This window comes from Erythrolamprus reginae, chromosome 1 (assembly GCF_031021105.1).
Source record: "Erythrolamprus reginae isolate rEryReg1 chromosome 1, rEryReg1.hap1, whole genome shotgun sequence".
NCBI lineage: Eukaryota > Metazoa > Chordata > Lepidosauria > Squamata > Dipsadidae > Erythrolamprus > Erythrolamprus reginae.
In genome coordinates, this window is record NC_091950.1 from 359091899 (window position 1) to 359112402 (window position 20504).

Consider the following 20504-nt stretch of genomic DNA (forward strand, 5'->3'; position numbering starts at 1 on the left):
GTGTAAGCTATGGTTAATTTTTGTAAAAATACAAGTGAGAAAGCTGGGTTTCTTATGGATAGTTTTTTTTAAAAAGGTGAAATGCTGGAGGCAGCAGTAAATTTGTGTATGATTACAAGTACTAGCATTCTTAAGTTCAGACACGTGTTAATATGTTTTGACCAGATCAGTCAGCTTCTCTTTCTGCGTTGTTTCTTTAAATAAAAATGTTTATATTCTCAGGGAAGGTTGTTGCTCTAAATTTCAGATGCTCCTCACTTACTCTTTTCTTATCACTGTAAATCCCAACATAATCATTCATCTGTTTATTTTCAGTCCCTTTTTCATCTGTTGTAATCTTGTTCTTCTTTTTCTTCCTTTTCCTTTTCCACCATTGTAAATTCTAAGTGTTCTTTATGATCCAGCTTCATTTCTATTTTCTTTTCACCTCTGATTTTCAAAAGGTAAGTTTTATGTCTTCATAGATGTATTTTAGCATCCCAGTCAAGCTCCATCTTGTCAAGTTCACAATTCACAAACTTCATAGGGTTTTTTTAACTTGCAGCTTAGATCCCTATAATATATTTGTATTTCAGCCCAATCCAGTTCAAAATCCACTTATCTTCTATCACTAAAACAGTGCACAACACATACTGCTTTCGTCCTTTCAATCTCCTAGTTATCTTCTTATGGGCAAGGTCGATCTCAAGCTGTCAGCTAATTTGAGCTTTCCACAGTCTGTTGCAACATTTTCTTTTAACCAGCAGATGGCATTATGTTCCCAATACTGTATAACGAAACAGCTCTTTTACAAAAGTTCCTCAAGTATTTAAGGTCCACTTAGCACTTATAAGATATTTTCTTGAAATTCTTTATTATTTTTCAGCCTCTAACTTCCAATTGAAAACATCTTCAAATTTGGGCTTTTAAACTTGTTCCTTTAATTCTCTGTATGGCATTTCCAGTTGCTAGATAGCCGATCACTCCATTTTAGAATCTCTTTTGTCTCCTTTTGAATTTTAAATTTCTTCTTTTGTCATTAAATCGACCACTCACTCAGCTTCAACACTTCTTCCACTCTCTCCAGCACATACGCTTAGATCTTATCACCCAGGCAATCCACGATCTCTCCATTTCAATCCATTTCCGATCGTGGCTGTCCCAGCCAATGGCGACAGAGTTGTCTTCCACAGCTGCTGGCGGGTTTGCGAGCCCCATCAGATCACCGACCGGTACCTCTCTTCTTCAGTGCCCCTTTAGGGCATATCTGACCTGGTCCCAATCCGGTTCTAGGTCTCCAAACAGCTGGGATTTGGGATTTCCCACGGAGTGTGAGAGACAGCCGTAGCTGCGATGTTGGCAATGCCCCCTCAAATATTCACCTCTCCTATCATGTCATTATCAAGAGAGGTTCCAGGGAATCAATTTATTCATCAGTTCCTTGATTTTTGTTATGCTTATTGGCTCTGCCAAGTTTACCATATCCCTTCCCTGAAGTCTGATTTTATATTTATTGGTAATAATATTATAAAATGAGCTCATATTAAGATCAGTTTGCAGAGGAACATGCAATATGAGCATTTGAATATTATTGATCATGGCTAGTTAGAAATTGGACAAAGATAATTCAGGGTCCCATCACTCTTTACTTTGAATGACCTCTAACAAATATAAATTAGTGCACCTTTTCAGTATTGAGGCTTTTCAAACCACCCATTTATCATGAAAGTGTACCTATTTCTATTTCTAAAGAACAAGTAAAAAGGTGTATATATCTTGTTTAGGTTCAAATGTTTTCTGAAATTTCAGTCAGCCTTTTCTCCCCCACCTGATCTGCTGCTTTCTGTCATGTCAGAAGATGAAGTTTTTGCTGCTGCAACAAAAATATCTAGAATATCTGGAGGATGGTAAAGTTTTGGAGGCACTTCAAGTTCTGCGTGGTGAGTTGACACCGCTGAAGTACAACACTGAGCGCATTCACATTCTTAGTGGGTAAGTGTTTAAAATTTTATGTATACTTGAATTTAGACCTGCATAGTTGGATGCCAAGCAAAGGGCAAGCCTGTGGAGATGCCTGGGAAATGAACGTATCCTGTTATCTGGGAATCGCCTCCAGTGAATTAGATCCATGTCTTTCTTAGATGGCCGAGACCGCTTGGGGGAGGGGGTTTCACAGTTTCCAAGTGATGGTGAATTCATCCTTGATTGAGGCGGTGTTTCCAGCTTATTTTAAAGAAGCACTGATGTGCCTTCGTCACCTAAGAAGCCATCAGTGGACTCTACCATTCTGGACAATTTTTGTCCAGAATTTCCCTTTTTAGGGAAGGAAAAGGTGAAAGCCTTGCAAATGCAGAGAATCCTAGATGAAACAGATTATCTGGATCCCTCTCAGTCAAGTTTCAGGCCGGGATAGAGGACAGAAATGGCATTGGTCACAGCTTAAGATAATTTCTGCCAAGAGCAAATGGGGATTGGGCATCCACCCTTGCTATTCTTGACAGCTTTTGGTACCATAAACAATGCTATTCTTGGCTCAACTTAGGGAGTTGGAAATCACCTTTTTCCTCCAAGGCCAGTCCCACGTGTATTGACAGGGAGCGAGAAGTCCAGCCCACAATTTCTCTTTTGCGGTATTCTACAGGACTCTATGCTCTCTCCATTTCCACGTACTGTACATGAAACCACTGAGAGAGATCAATCATGACAAGATGAAGTATCAGGATGTTGATAGTACTCAATTATATATCTTCATGGGGGGGGGGGGTTTAAGTAATGATCTGGATGTTCTTTTGCGGTGCTTAGAGGCTATGAGGACTGAGTAGGGAAGAATAGGCTTTTGCTGAACTTTGGAAGACAGAACGGCTGTGGGTAGGGGGCTCCTCAATATTCAGGGGTTTATTATGTTTGGTCTCAGATGGGGTTGCACTGCATTAACCAGTGAGCAACCTGGGAGTCCTGGATTCATGATTCCTTCTTCAGGTGCAGGTGGCACTTGTGGCTGGAGGATCGGTGGGCTTTGCTGAGCTTCATGTTGTGCACCAGTTGTGCCCTTTCCTGGACCAGGAAGCACTTGTTTTGAACCCTCTGATCGATTACATACTTGAACTCCCTTTGAGTTTTATATTTTTATATACACTGCTCAAAAAAAATAAAGGGAACACTCAGAGAACACATCCTAGATCTGAATGAATGAATATTCTCATTGAATACTTTGTTCTGTACAAAGTTGAATGTGCTGACAATATGTGAAATTGATTGTCAATCAGTGTTGCTTCCTAAATTGACAGTTTGATTTCACAGAAGTTTGATTTACTTGGAGTTATATTGTGTTGCTTAAGTGTTCCCTTTATTTTTTTGAGCAGTATATAATGTATTTGAACATTTCAGATTAAATTTTCCTCATATATTAAAGCATGCTTAAGATTCAGACTCCTGTGTTAAACAGCTCCTTTGTTTCTGACTATATGGAAGCCATATCCTGAACATTGATTCATATCAATTAATATATAGCCAGAATGCTTAATCCTTGTGTTTCTTTTCAATATACAGATACCTGATGTGTAGTCATCCGGAAGACTTGCGCACTAAAGCAGAATGGGAAGGAAAAGGAACAACGTCTAGATCTAAACTTTTGGACAAGCTCCAAAGTAAGGGAAATAGTTTCAAAAGGACACACACACACCCCTGTTTAGATTCTAGTATATTTCATTCTGAACAGACAAATCTTGATCTGAAAGTATAAATTCATGAGACGAGGTTGTCCTTTGAAGGGGGAGGTGATGAAATGGTAGTTTCCCAGGAATGTGGGGAGAAGGGACAAAACAAGAGGCAACACAGACTAGAGCTGGATCAGAGAAAGAGGAAGAGAGAGAGGATAGCCACTCCCTAAAATCTCCCAATGTCAGATGAGAATAGAATAGGTTTAGTTTAGCAATATTCTGACTTGGTGTGAGCAAATGAAGAACTGAACTGATGGATTGTTCTACATTATTCTTGGGTGGGGCCTGACAATTAATTATTGTTAGTCAGTTTTCACTTCAGTGTTCATAAAGACAGAGTAGAACTAACTACATGTTTGTTATGCCATCAAATTAGGGGTTATTTTTCCCAGTAGAATAGAGAAACCCATAATTTTCCTTCTCTGAGATATTCCAACTTTTACAATTGCTAAATCTGTTTTGGAGAGTTGGGAGATTTTTAGGCAGATCAGAATTGTTAGAGAGTAAAGGGTGCAGTGAAGAAGAAAGTGCCATTATGTGAACGGAATCTTTAACAGTTCTGATTCTGAATGGAACAATACATTTATTATCTAGACGTCTTTGGCTTAAATAAATTAGACATGTATATAGAAAATGTACTTCACAAATTTGTTTTTTAATGATTTGATTGCACTGAAATTGCTTTTTTATTTATTTAAGCTTACCTACCCCCATCAGTGATGCTCCCCCCAAGGCGTTTGCAGAATCTGCTACGTCAGGCTGTAGAGCTACAACGGGACCGGTGCCTCTATCACAATACTAAACTTGATAATAATCTAGAATCTGTATCACTACTCATAGACCATGTTTGCAATAGGTGAGATAATTTTTTTTTAAATTTTAAGGGCAATGGTAATATCTTCTAATGCAAAAAAAATACTTTTAATTTAAAATAATTAAAAGTAATTAACTTGTGATGGTTGATTTATTTTCAATTTTAAACAAGTAAATATTCAAGGTGTCTAACAAGAACATAAAAATTTAGTGCTTTAATTTATATTCATCAACTTAAAAATTAAGCAATGTATATTTTTGTTCAAGTATTAACCAGTTTACATCTTGAAGAATATTTTATTTTTACAAATGTACTAAGGATCAGCTTGAAAACACAATAATAAAGATGTAGAATTATATAGATTTTATATCCTGTATTCACTGACCATAAGATATTTGTTGACTACATTTATCTGAAATAGTTAAGAATGTCTGAATTCTGCCTTTTGCATAAAGTGGTGATTTTCACTTAGAGCTAATAGTGGTTTCCTGTAATATTAAATTAGAAGTGAGTTTCACTTAATGGCGCTTACTTCCATCGAACAACATAACAAAGACTGCAGAAAAAGATTTATTAAAAAGGAGAATGGCAACATGAATGGCAGTTCTTCACACATTTAATATGCATTATGTTAAATCCTATTGAACTCAGGAAGATCCAGGCAGCCTTGCTGTATGCAGGATTGCAAGAATAGATTCCTCTATCAGACTTTAAAGTGGTAAGTTAGAAATGAAGCTTGGAGGACAAGGCTTTATTTCAGAAATTCTTAATTTTCAAAATATATTTAAAAATTCATTCTATAAATCTGAAAAACCATAAAATAAATCTGTGAGGCTAGTTTTACAGTGAGGCTTGTCTGATCAATAGAGAAATGCAAAACTTTTGAAAGACCACTCTGCAAAGTGTATACGACACACCAAAACATCAGATCGTTCTCTAGTCATATCTGCATGCCTAATTGATTTATTTTGCAGTCTCAGCAATTGCATTTGACAGATATGCACAAACAATCTGAGAAAGCCCCCAAAGTTGTTGCTTTAACCTTCCTGGAACATATAGCTGCCTCCGTGCTTCAAAGAAGTGTGTGTTTTACTCATACTAGCATGGTTTACAAAGTGTTCTTTCAAATGCATTGGGCACCCTACTGATCAGAATTGAGGACATACTTCTCTTCCTATTTTCAAGATGTTGATTCACAGCTCATATCAGGAGTCATGACTTGAGGTGAGGGTAGGAAGGTTTATAATAAATAACATACTCGTGAATTTTCACCAACTGATTTTGAAAGTTGGTTATATTTTAAACCTAATTTATCTTGCCTATTTGAAACAGCTATAATTTCATGGCCCTTTAGATCCTGGTCATATTTGACAATCCCCATATCTATCTCTGCACAAAGAGATAATATGACAAGCAGGAAAAAAATAAGATAGGAGCTAAGAAAACAGGGCATTTGATAATCATTTTTAATATGTTTTTTTTCTTTTTGTGCATGCAATCGTAATCATTTACCTGAATCTAATATGGATATTTATAGAGTGAAGGAATATTTGTGAACCTTTACTACAATCCGCAGTCCTGAAGTATTTGGCCTAGAGCAGTGATGGTGAACCTTTTCGCCATCACGTGCCAAAAGGGAACATGGAGGGGTAGCACACGCGCATGCCCATACTCGTAATTCAATACCCCCAAGCTCCCTGCCCCCACGCAAATGCGCGCATGATCCCCAGGTTCCCCCGTCACGTCGGACATCCCTTTCCTGGACAAGTGTGTGTGTGTCTCTTTCTTTCTCTCACACACAAACACCTTGCCCATTTTTGGGCGTGGCAAGCCTCCCTTCAGGCCGGCGCATCTCTTACCTTGATGCTGGAAGCTCCTTCAGTGCAAACTCGGCTCCTGTGCCAGTGCTGCTTGTTCTTGATGGCTGGTGAAAGTGGGGCAGTCCAGAATCTGGACTGCAGATGGGAGGTCACCTCCTCCGCTTGCCTGCCACCGAAAACAAGTAGCTCTGCCCCTTTTTTTCTTTCTCAGACCAGCTCCATACAAGAAGTGCCCAAACTTCAGTGGCTCTTGTGCTGCCGCCTGCACCTTTTGCTTGGAGGTGATCTGGAAAGGAAAAAACGCAGCCGAATTAGGTAGGACTCTCCCCATGCAGGTGCCTCCAAATAGGTCTCCCTATGGCAGCCTCTGCACTGAACTATGTGCCCCGACAGTGATCACTCGCCAAAATGGAGCCTGCCCTCCGAGCTCTTCCGAGCACCCTTTTCCCCCCTGCAGCAGACGAGTGGGAGGGGGGTTGCGAAAAGCACTTCTTGCTTCTCTTCTACTTACCTGCTATAACTGGAGGATTTTCCTCCAGCATTCCGGCCCCAACCTGGCAGCTGCTTGATTTTGGTGGCGGGGAAGGGGAGATGATTCTCCTCCAGAATCCCAGATGCAAGTGGCCCCTCCACTTTGTTGGCTGTGGGAAAGAGTGGATGCTTGGAAGAGCTCTGAGGGCAGGTTCTGTTTCGGTGGGTGGTTACTGTTGGGACCTGTAGTTTTAACAGTGAGGCTACCATAGGGAGATCTGTTTGGAGGGACATGGGTGAGATGAGTCACAGAAGAATGCCATTTGATGAGGGAGGGAGAGAAGTCCTGGCTTACCTTGCTCTGCTCCATGAGGAAGTGACCACCAGGATCCCTAAATCATACCAGCTGGCCTGTGCGCATGCACACTTTGGAAGCAGAAAGATCATTTTCCTGGAGCGCACATGTGCATTGGGCAGCTGCTCTTTTGGTTTCTGGCAAACCCATGGGCATGAAAAGCAGATGGCTGACACACCAGAACCCAGAAGAGCAAGGAGTGATGGCTCTGCGTGCTGGGAGAAATGGCTCTGCATGCCAGTTCTGGCACAGGTGCCATAGGTTCACCATTCATCTAAGTCTAATATAGAGATATTAATTAAACAAATATAGGATGAAACAATTCACTGTCTCATATTTTATTTATTTTTCAAAATTTATAACCTGCCCCTCTCCTGACGGACTCAGGGCAGCACACAAGAGTAAAATAAATACGAAAACTTAAAAAAAACCCACCAGAATAATGTACAATAAAAGTGAATGCAAAGTTTAAAACCCAATATAAAGAAAAACATACAACCATTAATCATTCATACTACTGGCCAGAGCAAAATGTTATTGCTCAAGGGCTCTGGCTTGCTGGCACACATGTGTTTTCAAAACCTTTGAGAAGGCCAGGAGGGTGGGGGCAGTGCGAATCCCTGGGGAGAGTTGATTCCAGAGGACTGGTGCCGCAACAGAGAAGGTCCTTCCCTGCACATATCTTCATTAAAACACATTGAACTAATATTCACTATTATGGGAAAAGCATGTAAAACTCTAATATAATCAGATCTCTTAAATGGGTCAGTGGAGTCAGATTGTTATTGATTGATTAGATTTATAAGGCCATCCAACTCAAGCAAGGTGACTTTGAGTAGCATACAACAGAAACACTAATCAGTGAGATTATCAGATGATTTTGAACAGTTTCCCCATTAAACACACAGACACACAAAATATTGTGGCCAGTTTATGCAAGATGGCCTAAAATGTGAATAAGAACTGGGTAATTGTGTGTGTGTGTTTGTACACCCACACACCCCCTATATTTTTATATAGAATTATATATTCTAGGGCAGCTGTTCTCAACCTGTGAGCCACGACCTCTTTGGGGGTTGAATGACCCTTTCACATGGGTTGCCTAAGATTATCAGAAAAAACATCTGTCCATCTGTCTCCAGGCGGGTCCACCCACATGCAAATAGACTACTGTAAAAAAAAAATACCAGTACTATGGGAACTTCTGAGCATGCGCAGAAGCTAATTTTTTTCGGCACTATGCATGCACACACAAAGCGCATGTGTGCTGACAAGGCACAGCCACGCAGCGTAGTAGGAAGTGAATGGCAGCAAGGTAAGTTAGAACCCACCCATGAATCCTAATAATTTTATTATTTTATGGTTGGAAATCACCACAACATGAGGAACTGCATTAAAGGATAGTGGCATTAGGAAGGTTGAGAACTACTGTCTTAGGGTTTCTATAGATGCTCCATCTCATTCAGTGACTTTCGGTGGCTTACAATTCCAAAACTATGAGAACAAAACTATAAAAAGCATTTTAAAAACACCAAAATGTATTCCCAAAATGATATGCAAGATTAATTAAGCTGGTACAAGAAACATTGGGCTGAAGTTATTATTGCTAAAGGAAATGTCACCAGTTATTAAATCTGATGCATTGCATACTTTTTTCAACAAAGATGAAGTTGGTTCAGTATGTTCAGTGGAGACATGATACCCTATGCTTTCTTATGCATTGTTTAATTAAACTCTCTTTACTGGTGAATAAGAAACTCAGTTCAGTTTGTAGGTCACAGTCTGCAAGAAGATGGATTGTTCTAAAATTTCATAAAGTTTTGGTTTCCATTGTATATTAGATCACATAAAACTGATACTTTTTCTACATGATTGTTTTTTAGGAAACATTTTCCATGTTATACTCAGCAGATACTTACAGAGCACTGTAATGAAGTATGGTTTTGTAAATTCTCCAATGACGGCACTAAACTAGCAACAGGATCCAAGGATACAACTGTAATTATATGGCAGGTTGACCCTGTAAGTATCATTCTATATGGCAAACACTTTTCATAAAATTAAATGTTTTTTTTTCCCATTTGATTTCCATGTCCTATATCATTTTTAAATACATTTTTGCTTTAAGCTTTTATCTCTTGTTTAATGTATTTGTTCTTTATGGAAAATATAATTGAACAAAATGTATGCAAATTAACTACAATTTGAATAATTGCAATGTTCTGTCTTGATTTCTTGTATTAGAACAAGAATAAGCCATTAAGACCTGGCTTTTCTGGCAGGTCTGGAATTAGGACCAATTGTAGCATGCATGGTTTTTTTTATGATATAGAATTTATTGTACTGTTGATTTTATGCCTGTATTTTTACTGTTGTTGTATTTATGACTACTGTTAGCTGCTCTGAGTCCTTTTTGGAGTGAAAGGCATATAAATACGGATAAATAAATAAATATACGAATTATTAAAATGAAATTCAAAATAACAAAAGAAGAAATGTGAGAAGGATCTTTGAGTCCTAGTGGGCAACCATTCAAATATGAGCCAGCAGTGTGCAGCAGCTGCCAAAACCCCCCAAACAGTTCTAGTCTGCATAAACACAGGGATAGAATCAAGATCACATGAAGTGTTAATACCACTTTATAAGGCCTTGGTGAGGCCACACTTTGAATAGTGCATTCAGTTTTGGTCGCTATGATGTAAAAAAAGATGTGGAGACTAGAAAGAGTGCAGAGAAGAGCAACAAAATGATTAGGGGTCTGGAGGCTAAAACACATGAAGAATCATTTCAGGAACTGGGGTATGTCTAGTTTTGTGAAAAGAAGGACTAGATGAGACATGATAGCAGTGTTCCAATATCTCAGGGCCACAAAGAAGAGGGATTCAGACTATTCTCCAAAGCATCTGAGAGTAGAACAAGAAGCAATGGGTAGAAACTAATCAAGGAGAGAGAAGCAACTTAGAACTAAGGAGAAATTTCCTGACAGAACAATTAATCAGTGGAACAAGTTGTGAATGCTCCAACACTGAAAGTTTTTAGGAAGATGTTGGGCAACCATTTTTCTGAAGTGGTGTAAAATTTCCTGCCCAAGCAGGGGGTTGGATCAGAAGACCTCCAACGTCTCTTCCAACTCTTATTTTATTCTATTCTAACTACATAAAGAGAACCAATTAACCAAATGAGTTAAATATATTTATTATTTATTTGTTAAGGAAAATGATACAAAGCTATATATTTGTGTATGTACAAATGGGACCCAGAGTAAGCAAAAATCATTTTTAATGTATATTTTATTTTTAAATGGTTATAAAACTATTACTTTTTCTATTTCAGTTATGCAGATTAGACAAATAATATTTTTACCTTTTGTTACACCAAAGAATGGTTGGTTGTGTTTGGCTTATTTTCTTTAATGTTTCTTTTCCATAATAGTACTATTTTAATCTCTGAGATAATATTTTGCTTTGCATGAGTTAGTGTCAAGAAAAGCCACTGACATTTTAAAGAGATACTGGTTACCTAGTGTAGCCTTTCCAGACATCTATTCTTCTAGATAAAAAATTAGGGTGTGCAAACATTTTTTTTTAGGTAAGTGAACATTAAAAGCAAATTTTCTGAATGTTGGTTCCTAATATGTTGCTTTGTTAAATGGAGGATTGTGAGAATTTATTACTCTTTTAGATTAGCTTTTTAAACTATATAAAAGGCTTACCAACCAATTAAATTACTAGAATTTTATATTTTCTGCTTTTAAAGGATACACATCAATTAAAACTGCTTAAGACTTTGGAAGGCCATGCGTATGGTGTTTCCTACATCGCTTGGAGTCCTGACGACAACTACCTGGTTGCTTGTGGCCCAGATGACTGCTCTGAGCTTTGGCTCTGGAATGTACAAGTAAGAATGATAAATGTGAGGTTTTGGCACCGGTCGGACGTCTTTGTGACGTCAAAGCTCTGCCCATGGAATTCCCTATTGGGATTCCCCACCTCCTTTCTAGCCTCCAGATCGGCTGAAAACGCCACTGCCGATCGCAAAAACAGCGCTCTGCCGAGCGCCGCCGCCCGGCTGTAACCTTCTGAAACAGCCGGGCACTTCTCAGCGGCCTCCGGAACCCGAACTTCCAGGTTCGGTGTTCGGGAGAACGCCGATAAGCCCCCTGCCTGTTTCAGAAGGTGACAGCCGGGCGGCGGCGCTTCTCGGCGGCCTCCCAAACCTGAATCCGAAAAGTTCGGGTTCGGGAGAACGCCGATAAGCCCCCTGGCTGTTTTAAAAGGTGACAGGCTGGCACCGCCGCCCAGCGGAGCGCCATTTTACGATTTTTTTTCTGTTTGCATGGATTAATTGCTTTTACATTGTTTCCTATGGGAAACAATGTTTCGTCTTACGAACGTTTCGCCTTACGAACCTACTTCCTGAACCAATTAGGTTCGTAAGATGAGGTATTACTGTATATGGATCACACATAGGTTATTTGATACTTTTGGAGGAAATCCTTGGCTATTATGAATGTTTGATAACTCCATATGGAAAATTCCAAATGTTGACAGCTTGACAAAACTTAGAATGAGTGCTCCATGTTGCAGTGAATCAATGTTCAGAATATTTTTAGTCTTTTGTCTATAGGAAGCCATGGGGAAAGCCTTTATTTTCCTGGTTTTCACATTAAGGCCATGACAACTACTGTCTTCCATCCAACATGCAGGTTGGGAATAAAAAAAGATAAATTCAGACTGGATGAGATACTAATGGTGGGTAGATTTGAAATTGTATTTTCCTAGAACATGAATTGCCAGACTCGCATGTATCAGCAATGGCCAAAACAGTTTTGTAGCATTTTAAAATTGGTTTTCTTGAAGATTAATTTAAAGGAAATATGAGCTGGGTAATGTCCTATAATAATTTTTGTTGCAAATTACAGTGGTACCTCTACTTAAGAACTTAATTTGTTCAGTGACCAGGTTCTTAAGTAGAAAAGTTTGTAAGTAGAAGCAATTTTTCCCATAGGAATCAATGTAAAAACAAATAATGCATGCAAACCCATTAGGAAAGAAATAAAAGCTTGGAAATCGGGTGGGAGGATGAGGATGAGGATAGTAACTGCCCAGAGCGAAGGGAGTGTTTATTTCCTCTGGGCACTGGCAGAGGTTTATTCCCTCTCCAAGCGCTCAGAAAAAGGAAAACACTTCGTTCACTCTGGGCTGCAAAGCCTACTTAAGCGCCACCGAAAGGCTCCTCTGGCAGCCCAGAAAAGCCCAAGATGGCCAGGATTAAAGAGGGAATGGCAGGAAACTGGCTGGGCCTTCGTGCCACTCTCAAATTTCCTGCGAAATTTTTCCAGGCTCAGGTTCTTAAGTAGAAAATGGTTCTTAACAAGAGGCAAAAAAAAATCTTGAACACCCGGTTCTTATCTAGAAAAGTTCTTAAGTAGAGGCGTTCTTAGTAGAGGTACCACTGTACCAAGATAACTTTGTAACATGTTATTTGTAGTAGTATTTTGGTTTTGAACTTTATTAAATTGGGAACTACTCTTTTAATTTTGGGAATAAGCTGAAATAAGCCTACCACATTGGTGGCAGATTATACTAGTGTTACATTTGTTAATTAGTGTAATTCTGAGTTGTAATTTGATCATTTAAAACTTACATAGCTTAGTTACTAGAAGCTGGCTTATTTTTAAAGTGATCCGTGTTATTATTTTGTTGCCATACTTTTGAATGAACAAATGAGAAAGGGAGAGGGAGGGAGGGAGAGAGAGAGAGCACTTTTGTATTGTGTCACCAATTTTGTAAACAATAAAAGTTTCGACTATTTTGATGCCCGTGTATATTACAATTTCAAAGAATCTTAATCGTGTAACTTTGCAGACGGGGGAGCTAAGGACAAAGATGAGTCAATCCCATGAGGATAGCTTAACCAGTGTGGCCTGGAATCCAGATGGAAAACGTTTTGTGACAGGAGGGCAGCGTGGGCAATTTTACCAGTGTGTAAGTTGGAGTGGGCAATCATTTTTTCAGCCATTGGATAAATTGTTATTTTTATTTAGTTGTTTGCAAAGAACTACATTGGGTGTACATGTTGAAGCCACTGGAGTGAATGGAGATAGAATTTTCATTCTGTTTTGGGGGGCTTTCCATGAATGCTATGGGTGGGTGAGGGCCACTGGGAAACAGATTTGTTAAACCTAGAAAGATTCAACACCTTTTTTTAAAAATAAACAAAAAGAGTAGAAACATTTGGGGAGTTCAGGCAATCTACCTACACAGATTGCCATTCCTGATATAGAGGAGCGGATCTTTTACTATACCAAAACACATCTGTCTTTTATATAGGGGCCTTGTGCTAATCTCTTTTTGATTATATATATATATATATATATATATATGTATGTATGTATGTATGTATGTATGTGTGTGTGTATGTATGTGTATATGTATATGTGTATACACACACACACACACACACAATGAGAAGCTGCTTAGAAGTGGCTTGCTACAAGCCTTTGGTAAAAGCCATATTAGCATTGATGGACTTATTACCTGAAATATATATGAAATTGTGTATATTGCTGTTCTTACAAAAATGAATTCCATGATGTCAGTCAAATAATATATATAATCAAATATGTATGATCAACACAGCTTTTTAATAAGGGTTTTGCTGTATTTATTCCCTATCTAGGATTTAGATGGTAATCTCCTAGACTCCTGGGAAGGAGTAAGAGTGCAGTGCCTATGGTGCTTGAGTGATGGGAAGACTGTGCTGGCATCGGATACACACCAGCGAATTCGGGGCTATAATTTTGAGGACCTTACAGACAGAAATATGTAACTACATTGTTTTTCTGTTGCACTAGATAAATTAATCCTATGGTTGGCTAAGCAATGAAAATAATATTTTACATTATTTCTGGATCACGTGTTAATTCTAAATTGGGCTTTTAAAAATCCTATATAAATAATAAGAATATAAATGAGGAGTAAATCCCTGGATAGTTCAATGGATTTGCAGCTGGCTGAAGAGTAGATATCAGAGGGTTGTTGTTAATGGCGAATATTCTGAGCAGAGCCTGGTTACAAGCGGTGTGCCACAAGGGTTTGTTCTGGGTCCTATTCTTTTTAATATCTTTGAGTGACATAGGGGAAGGTTTGGTAGGGAAGGTTTGCCTATTTGCCGATGACTCTAAAGTGTGCAATAGGGTTGATATTCCCGTAATATGGCAAATGATTTAGCCTTACTAGATAAGTAGTCAAAGCAATGGAAACTGCAGTTTAATGTTTCCAAACGTAAAATAATGCACTTGGGGAAAAGGAATCCTCAATCTGAGTATTGTATTGGCAGTTCTGTGTTAGCAGAAACTTCAGAAGAGAAGGATTTAGGGATAGTGATTTCTGACAGTTTCAAAATGGGTGAACAGTGCAGTCAGGTGGTAGGGAAAGTGATTAGAATGCTTGGCTGCATAGCTAGAGGTATAACAAGCAGGAAGAGGGACATTGTGATCCCGCTGTATAGAGTGCTGGTGAGACCACTTTTGGAATACTGTGTTCAGTTCTGGAGACCTCACCTACTAAAAGATATTGATAAAATTGAACGGGTCCAAAGATGAGCTACAAAAATGGTCGAAGGTCTTAAGTATAAAACTTACCAGGAAATACTTAATGAACTCAATCTGTATAGTTTGGAGGACAGAAGGGAAAGGGGGGACATGATCGAAACATTTAAATATGTTAAAGGGTTAAATAAGGTTCAGGAGGGAAGTGTTTTTAATAGGAAAGTGAACACAAGAACAAGGGGGTACAATCTGAGGTTAGTGTGGGGGGAAAGATCAGAAGCAATGTAAGAAAATATTATTTTACTGAAAGAGTAGTAGATATTTGGAAAAAATTTCCAGCGGACGTGGTTGGTAAATCCACAGTAACTGAATTTAAACATGCCTCGGAATAAACATATATCCATCCTAAGATAAAATATAAGAAATAGTACAAGGGCAGACTAGATGGACCATGAGGTCTTTTTCTGCTGTCAATCTTCTGTTTCTAAATAAATAAAAAATAAACCTTGAAGTGTGAATTATTAGTGCATTCATAATTGGGATCATTGTAAGATCCCTGTAATAAAGAATATTTTCATTTTTGTACATGTGATAATTTTGAATCAATTCTAATACAATTGTTTATATTTTCAGAGTACAAGAAGACCATCCAATTATGTCTTTTACTATTTCGAAAAATGGCCGACTAGCTTTGTTAAATGTTGCAACTCAGGTAAGGGGATGTTGTTGTTGTTTTAAATAGGCATACACTTTTCAAATATTTACAGTTTTGTGCAGAAAAGTAACTTGCTTGTGGCAAATGTGCTGTACATCCTGGCTTGTCAATAAAACTATATTTTTCGTCAGAGTCAGAAAGATTTCAGATTTTTTTAAAAAAATTCTGTAGTGGTCAAACACAACGGGGCATAAAGCCAGTGTTCCTTTCTGGAAAGCTGAATGAAGAAAAACCCCTTTCTTCATTAAATTACTGTGGATGTATGTATGAACCTACATATTTTTCTTCTAATTCAGAGAAACTTTAGAATTACTCTGGTTGCCATACCAAAATTCTGTTTTAAATAGATGGTTTTTTTGCAGTGCAATTAAAAAAAAAAAAAAATGAGAATGAGAGCAGATGTATAGTTGCTATTTTCATCTTTAACTCCCTAAATTGGTTATTTTTTATTATTTCCCTTTGTATGATAAGATTGATTATATTTATTGTTACTATGTTATTATATTTATGTATATGATTGCTGTTTGCATTTTATTTATTAGTTTGTTATCCCGCCCCTCTTATTTTTATAAATAACTCAGGGCAGTGAACATGTCTAATGCTCCCTTATCCTGTTTTATCCTCCTCCAGCTCCAGGGAAATCTTTGGAGCCTGGGGAGGGTGAAACACGAGCCTAATGAGCCTACCAGAAGTTGGGAAACAGGCCGTTTCCAGCCTTCAAAGGGCCTCTGTGGGGCGGGGGAAGCTGTTTTCGCACTCCCCAGTCATTGAATTATGGGTGTGAGGACTCGCGCATGCGTGATAGTGCGCACCCACACTCTTTTGGCACCCGAGGAGAAAAAGGTTCTCCATCACTGCTCTAAACACTTGAAGAGATACGCTGGTGGGCAAATGCAATTGGGCTATGGAAAGTTTATATCTAAACATTAAAAGTAAAAGGCAATCGGTGCAATATTTGTTTCCTCTTTACAATTTAGGAAAAGACCCGAGTAGTAGGACATGTATTTTTCATTGAGAAAGATCCCTTGGTCAGTCCCTGACATCTCTTGTAGCAATAAGGAAATCTTACTGAAAGCTGGAAGCGTTTATCAATTGATGTAATGTTTTTGAAACAGTTAAGATGGCTTCTTATATTCTACTTCACCTTCTCTCATGCAAATGCATCTATTAGAAGCCTTAAGATGTGACACATGCTATAGTGAGTGGGGAGAACTGGACAAGATTTTACAGCAGCCGGTATGTGTGGGAAAGTGCATCTGCTCACATTTTACTGGTGATTTTCTCCATACTGCAACCCTATATCACTTATTTCACTTTCCTGAATGCTTCAATATAGAAGCTTTCAGGAAATGTAAATGGGTTCTGCTTTGAGGAGAAATAAGAAAAGTTCTGCTGGATAAAAGACAAACGTTCTTGTGATTTTTGCTTGTGAAGGAAAATATTCCTTTTTAAAATTTTAAATTGAATCTTGCTCAGATTAAGTTATTAAACAGTGAAGCCAAGTAATGGAGAGGAAACTGTTTCTTACAGTTATTTCTACAATGTTTTTTATCCTCAGGGAGTTCATTTATGGGATTTGCAAGACAGAGTTTTAGTGAGAAAGTACCAAGGTGTTACACAAGGGTTTTACACAATTCATTCATGTTTTGGAGGCCATAACGAAGACTTCATCGCTAGTGGCAGTGAAGGTAAAAATTCTCTCATTCCCATTCTCTCTCTCTCCTGCCCCCTCCCTCCTCCCCACCTTATATTTCCATAAATGGTGATAATTAAATACTAATTGAAAGAAAGGATTCTGCTTCGGAGAACGATGGTAAAGTGTGTTATATCTTTTTGATAGTGTCTGTAATTTTGATATGATTTGTACAGTATTGAGTACCATTGTTCTAATAGTTCTCTGAAGTATTAACTGTATTTACTATAGATATGTTTTCTAAAGGTAGGTCCAGGGTATGTAAATTCATCTGTCATTTCGATTATAATCAATTGTGGTAAGAGTATTATGGTCTCCTATACTGCCAACGGGATCTACTGTATTCAGTATCTTCCATCGTGAGCAACGTGAAACAATCATGGTTGTCTTTTAGCAGGTTCTTTTGTCAATTGTGTGAGAAGCCAGTTTATCAGATGTTCTTGGCATTAAGAGTGCTGATCCACTCTCAGGTTCTTGCTCTAGTGCTAGTAGAATTGTAGCTAATACAGAGTGGGCAACAATGCTCCTGTACCCCAAAAAACTTCAAGAAGATGTAGTTTTGGTCTGAACAGGAGTGCTGTCAAAGGTTGAGTCAACAAAAATAGTATCTTAACACATTATTTGTCTTTTAACGGCTGAAATGCTCAACTGAGAACAGCACCTCTTTACTGGACTTTATGTTAATAATTTGTCATTGTAAATATTTGTCAGTCCTTATATGCATGCATTTTTAACTCCCTTCCCCCTTCAAACAGTCTCTGGCCCAGAAATATCTGTCAGCCTATTGACTTTTTGGTGTATCGAATAATTCATACACCACTTAGGACAGCGTGGACAAGTCACTTAGCTACAGCTACTGTTTGTTTGACATGAATATGCCGATTAACCTATCCAGGTCAACTTAGAACAGCTTTTTATTTTTTTCATTTTCAGTGTCTAAAAACTACCCAGCTGTAGTTGAAGCTGATGGCACCTTATTTAGATTCGGACTGCCTGAGGCTGTTGCCTCTTTGCACTGAATTGTTGCAAATATGGCTGCTGTGAAAGTCTCTATGTACAAAAAAAGTAACAGATTTAAATGTCATAACCTCTTAAATGTAAAGGTATGTTTTCAGCTAGGTAGGCATTTCACCTACCAGCCCCAAACATCAAATGGTCTGCCCTGGGAGAAAAGTTCACGTCTAATTCTGTAAAGAAGCATTAAGGTACCATTAAAAAAAACCTCTCATGGGAGTAAATGCTGAGTTTTGTTGCCTTAAGATGAACAATCCTTGAAGTTATGCAAATAATATGTAATCAGATTTTAAAGATTTAATCAGATTAAAAGGGAGAGCAAACAGAAATATAAACAAGGGTGTTTGGTGTAATTTAAATATTGTGGCACTTATTTTTAAAAATCTTATATGAGCTGATGTAGCTAGTAAGTATTTCTGTTAAATAATGTGGCATATAAGTAGAATGATTTGGAAGAGACTTAACCCTATATCATTGATTGAATTATGTTAAAGCAAATGATTTTAACACTTAAAAGTACGCCTTTAAAGTTTGTTTTATGATGCTTTTATTTAATCAGATATTTAAGTGAAGCCACAAACTTATTCTAGTTCTTAGTAAAAATATAATTACTGGCAGCCACTTGATAGGTGGTTCTTTCACAATGCAGACAATTGCACATTTAAGATTTCATCTATCATTTCTATAATCATTCAACTTGTGCCTTAGGATTAAATTAGCAGTGGCGTAGAAGTTTCTATTCATATGTTCAGCTTTGTACATTTTTATGTGAATGTAATAGAATGCACCAGCACAGTTACAGCTGTAAATTAGAACTTGGCTATGTTTTTATGAACTTCATGAACTTCAACCGTGAAATAGGTTGCTTATTGGCTAAAGTATACTTACAAAATATTTGTATTTGGCATTATGCTTCAAGGCAAGCAAAATCTATCAGAATGTAACGTCCTCTTATTTTGCATATGGGCTGGCATTGGCTGGTTTCTCCACTATCTTTTTCATGTAGCAATTCCTGAATAGGCTATCACACAGTTAATTTAGTGGATGGCTCATTAAATAATAGATAAAGTATCATGTTTAAAAAACATTTTATTTTTCAATTAACAAATTACAACTCTTTTATTCAAAAGGCTGAAAGTTTTCTAGAAAAATCCCCATGCCTATCATTAAAATGGTCAAATAAAAAAAATAATCAAGAATTAGAATCCAGAGCTTTTCAATTTTTATTTTCAATTTCATTCTTGTAGGTAAATGTATTATTAGTAGAAATTAACATATACACAGATTCCTAATTAGATGATATAAAGCCTGCCTTTATATTTAATTTTCTACAAATACCTTCATTTTGGAAAGAAAACCAGTACATGCTGTTAATTTTAAATATGGAATTTCAAAGACCTTGAAACTGTTGGATGTAGCATTCAGCATTTTTGTTTTGGGATATGCATGGATTTTTAAAAATGGAAACATGGATTGTCATGTTGATTACAGAGCATATTTTAAATATTAGGATGGATCTCATGTTTTTTTCAAACCTATCTGTCTTAGATCATAAAGTATATATTTGGCACAAACGTAGTGAGCTGCCAATTGCGGAACTGACTGGGCACACACGTACAGTCAACTGCGTGAGCTGGAATCCACAAATTCCATCCATGATGGCCAGCGCTTCTGATGATGGCACTGTTAGAATATGGGGACCATCACCTTTTGTAGACAGCCAGGATATTGAAGGTAAAAGAAAAATAAACTAATTTTATGAGAGAGAAAGATTTTAAGATTCAATTATTTAATGTTTATTTTTTCTTATTGCATTTAAATACAGTGATTTGCAAAGTCCATGGTATGTGCATAGTTTAATCATACAGTGAAAGGTTTGAAGAGCCTTAGGTATCTTCTAGTCCAACCTTCTGCCCACTATAGGAATTCACTTTTACAATATCCCCCACTCCAAAATGGCCACCCAGCCTTGGTTTATATGCTAGTATCATAAAATGAAAGGACTGGAAAGGACACTAGAATAAGAAGGAATATAATGGTGGGTTAAGTCCTGAACAGAACTATAAGTCAAATAAAAGCATATAAATCAAATAAATAAATAAGTCCCTCACCCCAGAAAAAGAAGAATCATATGATTTGGATTACTTCAGTTCAGTGAAGGGCTACCAAAATTTTTGCTACCACACTGTGGCCGTGGCTTATGCAGGACGCCCTGCATTTTATTTCAACATCTTTCAGTGCAAATTGGGTGCTCTGGGATGGAGCTCCATTTTCGCTACCCCACTGTGTCGTGTCCCCCCGTTCCCACCCTGTCCGAGCAGTAGCCCACCACTGCTTCAGTCCTTTCTAAGATTGTACTGAAGTAGCTTAGA

At 37.8% G+C, this 20504-nt stretch overlaps 1 protein-coding gene across 3 annotated transcripts in view; it reads left to right on the forward strand.

The window, feature by feature from the left end:
• WDR26 (WD repeat domain 26) overlaps positions 1–20504 on the forward strand; it is a 45397-nt gene that overhangs the window by 21326 nt on the left and 3567 nt on the right. Inside the window, exons 4-13 of one of the 3 annotated variants that reach the window (XM_070734344.1) lie at positions 1835–1971; positions 3529–3626; positions 4398–4554; positions 9042–9180; positions 10915–11055; positions 13026–13145; positions 13840–13985; positions 15344–15422; positions 16984–17113; positions 19681–19866. In XM_070734344.1, coding sequence (XP_070590445.1) covers positions 1835–1971; positions 3529–3626; positions 4398–4554; positions 9042–9180; positions 10915–11055; positions 13026–13145; positions 13840–13985; positions 15344–15422; positions 16984–17113; positions 19681–19866 — 1333 coding nt within the window. Of the gene's footprint in view, positions 1–1834; positions 1972–3528; positions 3627–4397; positions 4555–9041; positions 9181–10914; positions 11056–13025; positions 13146–13839; positions 13986–15343; positions 15423–16983; positions 17114–18051; positions 19322–19680; positions 19867–20504 lie in introns of those variants that run through there. The other 2 variants (XM_070734346.1, XM_070734345.1) reach the window with 2 other exon arrangements.